Source organism: Camelus dromedarius, chromosome 4 (assembly GCF_036321535.1).
Source record: "Camelus dromedarius isolate mCamDro1 chromosome 4, mCamDro1.pat, whole genome shotgun sequence".
NCBI lineage: Eukaryota > Metazoa > Chordata > Mammalia > Artiodactyla > Camelidae > Camelus > Camelus dromedarius.
This window is the reverse complement of record NC_087439.1, coordinates 81,950,148-81,959,565: the sequence shown is the minus strand read 5'-3', so window position 1 is coordinate 81,959,565 and position 9,418 is coordinate 81,950,148. Positions and strand designations below refer to the sequence as shown.

Genomic DNA, 9,418 nt, shown 5'->3' with positions numbered 1-9,418 from the left:
TATTGGCCAGGCTAACTGCGGGTGACAGTGAGTGGCAGACGCCGGGCCTAGCGCTCCGGGTCTGGCCGAGCCCAGTGGAGCCGACGGAGCCTGGAATCACCCAGGTCACCGTTCCTGAAGTGAAACGCGAGACCGGTTACCGAGATCCCACGGCCTGGGTTGGGCCTGCCCAGGGCTGCCCGCGGAGCCCTAAGTGAGCTCGCGGCGGGTAACGGGGGAAGGGGCGCTGCGGGCGGGGCGGAGGCGCGCAGCCGGAATGTTTTGATAGCGGGGGCGCGCGAGCGGCGGGGCCGCGCGCGAGCGGCGGCGCCGCGCGCGAGGTTGTCCGCTGTTGAGAACCGAGCCCTTGGCCTGGGGCCGGGCGATCCTGGGGTGCGCTGGGTTCGGGTCGTGGCAGCTGGGTGTAGGGAGGCAACTCAGCCCACCTAGGGTATCGGCTGTCGGACTGGCTCGATTCCTCCAACGTCTACAGGAACCCCTGAGCCCAGGCCCGGCTGGCAGAGGCAATATGGGCCCTGGGTCTACAGTGACCCAGTAAGTGGTGAGTTCCCTGAGGGCTTGGTCAGCTTCTTTGGACCCACGGTTCTCAGTAACCCTGGGAATCTCACCGGGGCCAGGCTGGGCGGTGCTCCACGGCCTCAGGGTCTGCACTGACTGGGTGAGTGCCACCTAGACCATGCCTAGCTCCAGGGACCAAGGGAACCGGCAGTTTGCCCAGGATCTGGGTCTACACTGACCCAGTCAGGACTTCCCATCCAGGAGCCATGCCTGCCCATTGGGCCATTGGTGCTAGGGAAGCAAGGGAAGGGGTTGACCAGAAAGGTCCTCTTTGGGAAAGACTCTTTTCTTGGGTTTTGGGTTTGGGGCTTTGAGGGCCCTGAGAAGTCTGACTGATTTATGAGGCTGAGATAGGGCAATTGAGAAACAGTCCAGCCCTGTACTGACTCAGTCTCCACAGGTTCATTAAGCCACTTCTTGGGATTCTAGAGTTGAATGAGTGGCCATGTATAGTACAACCAGAGGAAGTGTGCACAGCCCTAGACTGGAAGGGTGCCTTTTTCCCACTCAGCCTCCTTGCCCCATGCTTAGCCTCCTCATAGTGGGGATGGATGGGTGGGGGTGGTAGGGTTGGGTTTATTTCTGTCCCCACTCCCCACTCTCTGGGGCCTGACACCTTCTTCTCCAGCAGCTGCAGAGCCAGGACATCAAGGGCTGGAGTGGAGCAGACACTGTCCATGGAGCTGGTAGGGCGGTGTGCTTATCTCAAGCCTTTGTTTACAAAGTACTTCCAGACTGCTAGTCTCTTGGGAGACCAGGGTTTCTGTAGGAGGGGAGGGGGAGGGCCCCTTCTCTCCATTGAATAGAAGATGAAACAGACCCCCACCAAAGGGGCAGAGTCTGGCTTCAGGCCAGCAAGGCCTCAGTAGACACTCAGTAAAGACTCTGGGAATGACTCATTGGTCAGTGAAGGTCTCCCAAGCCCTGAGCTTGCTGCTGTCCTTGGGCTACCCCTCTTCCTCTGCCTATGATCTAAGAATGGTAGTGGAGACCAAGCCCAAGGATTCTTTCTCACTCATTTCTGGTCTGGTAGGCAGGGGAGAAGACGAACAGCACCAGGGTCTGAACCTGGGTCTCTTCTTCCTCATTACTCACAGGTGGACAAGGTGGAGAGGGGGTGGTGGTGATGGCGCAGTTTGACACTGAATACCAGCGCCTAGAGGCCTCCTACAGCGATTCACCCCCCGGGGAGGAGGACCTGTTGGTGCATGTGCCTGAGGGGAGCAAGTGTGAGTTCTTGGACACGACAGCCAGAGCTGGGGTTTGGGGGGAGAGTTGGTGGAGGAACACCAGGGGAGCAAGAGGTTTACATTCCTTCAGGACTCTGACATCTCTGCTCCTGTGCCCACAGCACCTTGGCACCACATCGAAAATCTTGACCTCTTCTTCTCTCGAATATCCTTTGTGTCTCTGTTTTAGAGCTCTGGGACCTTTAGCCCCTCTCTGAGCCAGAACCCCTAATGGGATGTTGGTGTGGGTTTGGCTCTAATCCCTGGAAGGGGAGTGGGGCACATCTTGAGCCTGAACGAGGCTGGAAAAATGGTGATCGTTATGAATAATCATACCTCACATTTACCAAGATCTATGTGCCTTGTACTTTGTAGTATTAATTTATAAGGAACCTCTCTAAGGGTGATTCTCCTTTTTGATGGTAATAACCATAATGTCTTTTGGCTTACTCTGTGTCAGTTCTGTTAAACGCTTTACATGCATTATCTCAAACCTAATAATCCTATGAGACACGTGCTATTATTCCCAATATACCACTGTAGACAAAAAGCTCAGAGAGGTTAAGTAACTTGGCCAAAGTCACACAGTTTGAAAGTCATAGAGCCAGGACTTAAGCTCAGGTATGTGAGCACCAAAAGAGTACCTAAGTCTGTGCTCTTAATTGCTGTCTCTACCCACAACTTTTTCTTAACAAGTACACGTTTATAATCTACATCAGAAGAATGGCTTCACTTGTATGCTCATCGGGGAGATCTTTGAGCTCATGTAAGTATAAGAAGGAATGGATGATGTGGCAAAGAAATATGTCTCAGTGCTTCCTCTCTTTGAGTTCACCCCTGGCCCAAACTGCCAATGCAGCTCAGCTCCTGGCTCAAAGCTTATAGTTTAAGGACTGGGTGTGTGGCACCACAATTTACAGCCTTATCTTTTTTATCTTCCTTATAAGGGAAGCTTTCTAAGTCCTATCTTTTCCACAAAGAGAACTCAGACTTGATCATTTCATCAGAGCTCCAGTGGAATGGGCATGGCGCAGTCAGGAGGTCTCAGAGATGCCAGCCACTTACGTGAGAAAAACATCTCTGTTCTGCCTTGGTTGCACTCAGGCCTGCTGCTGAGTAGAGAGCCCTCTGAGGGGAAGGAACCATATGACTTTGCCAAAGGGGAAGGGGTTAAGAATAAGAAGAGTTCAAATCTGGAAAAAAAAAAAAAACATCTAATTACCAACACAAAAGGAAATCAGGGACTGGGGACCAGAGACTACCATCTAAGACCTTTGGAAGTGTCCTTAAGTGGTGGCAGAGATTACCATGTGATTGAAAAACAGGCTGATTCTTTGGTGTCTGAGGCTAAGAGCAAAAAATAGGAGCTGGCTTGGGTTGCCTGGGGCTGGAAGCAGCAAATTTCTTTTTCCCCCATTATTTCATTGGTATCTCTCTGACTCTCCCCATCTTCCCAACTCCCCAGGCAGTTCCTCTTTGTGGTTGCCTTCACCACCTTCCTGGTCAGCTGTGTGGACTACGACATCCTATTTGCCAACAAGATGGTGAACCACAGTCTTCACCCTGCCGAGCCCGTCAAGGTTACTCTGCCAGATGCCTTTCTGCCTGCCCAGGTCTGTAGTGCCAGGTAAGGGCTGCAGGTCAGAGGCACCAGAGCCTATAGTTTGGTCAGCACGTGTGGAATGGAGTGGAGTGTGAGGCAGTAACATTCCCTAGAACACAGACCCAGGCTCAGCCTCCCTAAATCCTTCAGAACAGCAGCATGTCTGCCAAGACTCCTCAAGGGCCACTCCTCCTCCCCACCTTTTTCCCCACCAGGATTCAGGAAAATGGCTCCCTGATCACCATCCTGGTCATCGCTGCTGTCTTCTGGGTCCACCGGCTTATCAAGTTCATCTATAACATTTGCTGCTACTGGGAGATCCACTCCTTCTACCTGCATGCTCTGCGCATCCCCATGGTGAGACTGAGAAGTTCAGTAGTTAGCACCACAGCCCAAGATGTCTTCTGCAGCCTGGGAAGGGTGGGGTGTATTCCTAGGCATCAGGCGTCCTCATCCGTCCTTGGAGGTCAAGGACGCTTATAGGCTCCACTCAGTTAAGCACAGGACCCCTGAACCTCATAGCTTATGCAGGGCAAGGGGCCAAGGCAACAACCTCACCTCCATACCTTGTCTCTTCCCTACCTCAGTCTGCCCTTCCATACTGCACGTGGCAAGAAGTACAGGCCCGGATCGTGCAGACACAGAAAGAGCACCAGATCTGCATCCACAAGCGTGAGCTGACAGAGCTGGACATCTACCACCGCATCCTCCGTTTCCAGAACTACATGGTGGCGCTGGTTAACAAATCCCTCCTGCCCCTGCGCTTCCGCCTGCCCGGTCTCGGGGAGGTTGTCTTCTTCACCCGGGGCCTCAAGTACAACTTTGAGCTGATCCTCTTCTGGGGACCTGGCTCTCTGTTTCTCAATGAATGGAGCCTCAAGGCTGAGTACAAACGTGGGGGACAACGGCTCGAGCTGGCCCAGCGCCTCAGCAACCGCATCTTGTGGATTGGCATCGCCAACTTCCTGCTGTGCCCCCTCATCCTCATTTGGCAGATCCTCTATGCCTTTTTCAGTTATGCCGAGGTGCTGAAGCGGGAGCCAGGGGCCCTGGGGGCACGTTGCTGGTCACTCTATGGCCGCTGCTACCTCCGCCACTTCAACGAGCTGGAGCATGAGCTACAGTCCCGCCTCAACCGAGGCTACAAGCCTGCATCCAAGTACATGAATTGCTTCTTGTCACCTCTGCTGACACTGCTGGCCAAGAACTGCGCCTTCTTCGCTGGCTCCATCCTGGCCGTGCTTATTGCACTCACCATCTACGACGAAGATGTGTTGGCCGTGGAGCACGTCCTCACCACCGTCACGCTCCTGGGGGTCACCGTGACCGTGTGCAGGTGGGCCAGGGTGGCAGGTGGGAGCAAGCCAGCTAGCATTCCCGGGAAAAGGCTTATGTCTCACCATCACCCTGATCCCACTAGGTCCTTTATCCCGGACCAGCACATGGTGTTCTGCCCTGAGCAGCTGCTCCGCGTGATCCTCGCTCACATCCACTACATGCCTGACCACTGGCAGGGTAATGCCCACCGCTCGCAGACCCGGGACGAGTTTGCCCAGCTCTTCCAGTACAAGGCAGTGAGTGGAGTTGGAGTTAGGGCCTGCTAGAAACTGGCTGATAGCTCGGTGGCAAGGGCTGGGCTCCTTCCTGCTTTCTTGTGACCTGCTTTCTTGGCCCCTTCCTTTCTAGGTGTTCATCTTGGAGGAGTTACTGAGCCCCATTGTCACGCCTCTCATCCTCATCTTCTGCCTGCGCCCACGGGCCCTGGAGATTATAGACTTCTTCCGCAATTTCACCGTGGAGGTCGTTGGTGTTGGAGATACCTGCTCCTTCGCTCAGATGGATGTTCGCCAGCATGGGCATCCCCAGGTATCAGGATAGGAGTTGGGCAGGTGGCCAGAGGCCATGCTGGCATATACAGTGTCTTTGGGTGAACTGCAAAACAGCACCCCTTCTGAGCCAACAAATCACAAAAAGGCAGCCCTGCCTCTGGAGAGCCCTGTACCAGGGCACACACTGCTTTGTAAACAGGAGCCTGGTTTGGATTATAGCCTTAAACCTGCACCCTTGGCCAAGCTCCCCTGAGAAAGGCACAAACCAAGCAGCTCAGTCGGCATGTGGCTATTCCTGGGGTGGGCAGGGGGCCCCTGGGCAAGATACAGCAGTGCGTCATGGGCAGGGCCTCCTTGCCTAGCAGGAAAGGTACAAAAAGATTCCTGTAAAAGGACAGTCCTGCTCACTGCAGCCTCCCTTGTGCAGTGGCTTTCCGGGGGACAGACAGAGGCCTCAGTGTACCAGCAAGCTGAAGATGGGAAGACAGAATTGTCACTCATGCACTTTGCCATCACCAACCCTGGCTGGCAGCCACCACGTGAGAGCACAGCCTTCCTAGGCTTCCTCAAGGAGCAAGTTCAGCGGGATGGAGCAGCTGCTGGCCTTGCCCAAGGCGGTCTCCTCCCTGAAAATGCCCTCTTTACATCCATCCAGTCCTTACAGTCTGAGTCTGAGGTGCGTTCCTAGAGTCTGGGAGATGATGGGCAGAGTGGACTCTGGGAGCTGGGAGTTGAGGACCGGGCATGGGGTGGAAGAGCCTTCCCTGTCGGTTTCCTTCTGTCTGTTTAGTCTGTACCACTAATGTGCAGAATCCTTGGGGACCTAGAGGCCTCCCTCTGCCCCGAGACTTCTATCCACCTCTTTCTTTCATAGCCGCTGAGCCTTATTGCAAATGTGGTAGCTGGCTCATCCTGCCGGGGCCCCCCACTGCCCAGAGACCTGCAGGGCTCCAGGCACAGGGCTGAAGTCGCCTCTGCCTTGCGCTCCTTCTCCCCTCTGCAACCTGGTCAGGCTCCCACGGGCCGGGCTCCCAGCACCATGACAGGCTCTGGGTGAGTAGAAGTGGGCCATGACGGGAGGGCGTGGCAGTAGCCCCCAGCAACTTGTGTGGGTCTCAGAAATGTCGATGACTGCATGGTGATGCCTGCTGTCTGTCTGTGCTGGGAGGGACAGGGTAGATGCCAGGACCGCCAGCTCCGGGAGCAGCGTTTGGGAAGGACAGCTGCAGAGCCTAGTGTTGTCGGAATATGCATCGACCGAGATGAGCCTGCATGCCCTCTATATGCACCAGGTGAGTGGACAGGAAGGGGCAGGGCCATAGAACCAAGGTGGCAGCTGAAAATAGAATAGAGGGTTTTAGATGTGGAGAAGCAAGACATGGGTTCAAATCCCTTCTCTGCCATTTAACCGCTTTGCAGTCTCCATTTGCACACATAGCTATCCTTTTTGGCCAAGCTTACTTTCCCCTGGGGCCTTTCCACACTTGTGGTTTCCTCTGCCAAGAATCCACTTCCCTGACATATCCATATGGCCCTCTCCTTCTCCCTCAAGTCTGTTCCTACTTATCCTGTGAGACCGTCCCTGGCCACCCTGGTAAAATCCTCCCTGGCCTACCCACCTGAATCTTCCTGTTCTTTTTGTCTCTCCATAGCACTTAACACCATCTGACCTTGTATTTTTTCCTTATTTGTTCACTGTCTGTCCTTCCCCACCTTCCCTAAGTATACAAGCCCCACAAGAGTTGGGAATTTTGTCTGTTTTGTTCACTGCTGTATTCCCAGCACCTAAAAGAGTGGCTGGCACTTAGATCTTCAACGAATTTGTTCTTGAATCAAATGACTAGGGAAAATGAGAGCCATTACAATCTATGAACAGGCTTGTTCTGCTGAGAATTTAACCTATAAATATCATATGGCTGGTACACGTTATTAACATGATAAGCACCCTCAGTCAACGATTCTAGGTGAGATGGTATAAATGGGAACTGACTAATACGGTGGTGGGGGGCAGCTGTTTCAAACAAATATCCTTCTGTCCCCAACTAATAAATCCCCCACTTCTCAGCTCCACAAGCAGCAGGCCCAGGCTGAGCCTGAGCGGCACGTGTGGCACCGCCGGGAGAGTGATGAGAGTGGGGAGAGTGCTCCTGAAGAGGGGGGAGAGGGTGCCCGGGCCCCCCAGCCTATCCCTCGCTCTGCCAGCTATCCCTGTGCTACACCCCGGCCTGGAGCACCTGAGACCACTGCCCTGCAGGGCGGCTTCCAGAGGCGCTACGGAGGCATCACAGGTATCCACAGAGGGTACAAGAAGGCACAGAGTCTTCAGAGAAGGATGGTTCTTCTGGGGACCTCTAGGGGAGGAAAGAAATTAGAGGGACCAGACCCAAGGAGACTAATCCCTCCCCTGCACTCCCGTTCACCCCAAGCACCCCAGAACCATTCTTCTCAATCCTGTTTGTGTTCATTCTGAGAGTATTTACTTGTGTCTTTAGACCCCGGCACAGTGCCCCGGGCTCCCTCTCACTTCTCCCGGCTGCCCCTTGGAGGGTGGGCTGAAGATGGGCAGTCAGCATCGAGGCACCCGGAGCCCGTGCCTGAAGAGGGCTCAGAGGATGAGCTTCCCCCTCAGGTGCACAAGGTAAGGGCTCCCAGACCTGGAAACAACTGCCAGAAGTAGTAACTTCCAGGCTGAGGTCAAAGCTGCTTGTGTGAAAGGAGTTGGGAGTCCAGTGCAGAGATAAATCCCTCCAAAATACACTTCCCTTTTTCCCCTCACCTATTCTGAAATCCAGGACTAGACATTTCCTTTGCTTACATCCCCAAGAATCAAGTTTTCCTTTTCCTTTATTTCCAGGCATCTGTTGTGTAAGCAGGTAGCTGAAGACTATCTCCTCTAACAACCCTTTTCTCTCCACAGGTATAGACAAGGTGGAAGAAGGTCCCTATGCCCCAGGATGGAGGCCACCGTTGCCCTGCCATCCCATCCGCCCGCCATGGAGGGCTCCTCGGAGTGTTGCCTGGCTCCACGCGTGTGGTGTTTGTGTGTCTGTGCCTGGCCAAGGGAGGTGCCAACACTGGGCTCACCACAGCCCCAGGAGAGAGACTGGGGGCCTAGAAACCATGGCACACAGGACTCTAGCCTCATCCCCAGGACCCCCCTTGGCTCAGAGTGTGGTGCTAGAAACTGGTCCCCAGCCCAGCCCCAGTACTGCCACCTTTGCACCCACCCCTGCAAGTCTCCAGAGGACTGCCCACCACAGAAGCTGCCAAGCAGGGAGAACCTGTGCCAACTGTGGAGTGGGGAGGTTGGGTCTGAACCCTCAACCTCTGCAGCCTCCCTCCCCCCACCCTGAACAGATGAGCAGCCCAGGCTGTGGCCCTTACCTCACCCCCAGTTCTCTCCCAGTGCTGCAGCCTGCTCACCTCTCCCCTGCTTCCTGCACATCTCTGGCATGTGTGCCGCTTGCGCCTGTTCTGTTCGCTTGCTCCCCTTCTGTTCAGCTTTTGCTTTGTGTTGGTGTGGAGGCTCTAGCTCCTAGCTCCCAGCTCCCCTCACGATATCTTTTGACACTAAGAAGGAAGGTTTGTAAATCGCAGGTGCAGGATGGAAATTCTTTGCTCCTTTCTCCAACTTTTAGCATAAGCCCCCGGGAGACTGAGGCCTTCTTGGGCCCCACTGCTGCTTATTGTATCCCCCACCACCTGCACATGGGGTGGACAGGGCTGGAGTGTGCCCTCAGCTGTTTATCTCCCAGCAAGAGAGTTCTGGTCTGCATCCCGCTGTCCCCTAGAGGGGGATGGAGGGGCGACGGAACGGCTTTGCCCTAGGCTTTGGGCCGCCGCGTTGCATGCTGGGACTCAGCTCCTTCTTCCGCCCCACCCCTCACTCAGCCCTGGTCCGCTGCGGGAGAGAGGTGAACGACACATCCCGAACTCAGCGGAATGGGGTGGGGACCGTGTACAGCTTAACAATCCTTAATAAAGAAGGGACGTTGACCAGGTCGCAGCTTGTTGTCTCACGCGGCTAGATAAGCGGAGTTGGGTGTTGTGATCCACCCAGGTGGGTAGGGACTGGGTTCGCCCCGTGGGAAAGCTGGCCTATGTGGGAACTCGGGATATACCGACCTAGTCGGAGAGCGGAAGGGCAGCTTCTGATCCGTAGAGGTCAAGGACTCCGGCAGGACGTGCGGTCAGATTTC

At 54.9% G+C, this 9,418-nt stretch overlaps 1 protein-coding gene across 9 annotated transcripts; it reads left to right on the top strand.

Moving 5' to 3' along the window:
* The first annotated feature begins 16 nt into the window (after window positions 1-16).
* ATG9A (autophagy related 9A) lies at window positions 17-9,215 on the top strand. 9 transcript variants are annotated; one of them, XM_064485189.1, is made up of 17 exons: window positions 17-193; window positions 473-534; window positions 1,187-1,244; window positions 1,656-1,787; window positions 1,910-1,953; window positions 2,489-2,553; window positions 3,253-3,414; window positions 3,606-3,747; window positions 3,978-4,726; window positions 4,811-4,964; window positions 5,077-5,256; window positions 5,647-5,895; window positions 6,094-6,272; window positions 6,394-6,511; window positions 7,285-7,507; window positions 7,712-7,857; window positions 8,137-9,215. In XM_064485189.1, the coding sequence occupies exons 4-17, from the start codon at window positions 1,685-1,687 to the stop codon at window positions 8,140-8,142; spliced, it is 2,520 nt and encodes an 839-aa protein (XP_064341259.1). In that variant the 5' UTR covers window positions 17-193; window positions 473-534; window positions 1,187-1,244; window positions 1,656-1,684; the 3' UTR covers window positions 8,143-9,215. The 9 variants fall into 9 exon arrangements, with proteins under 9 accessions (XP_064341259.1, XP_064341258.1, XP_031308062.1 ...); XM_064485188.1 differs by having other exon boundaries at window positions 473-541; XM_031452202.2 differs by lacking the exon at window positions 473-534 and having other exon boundaries at window positions 1,190-1,244.
* The last annotated feature ends 203 nt before the right edge of the window (window positions 9,216-9,418 follow it).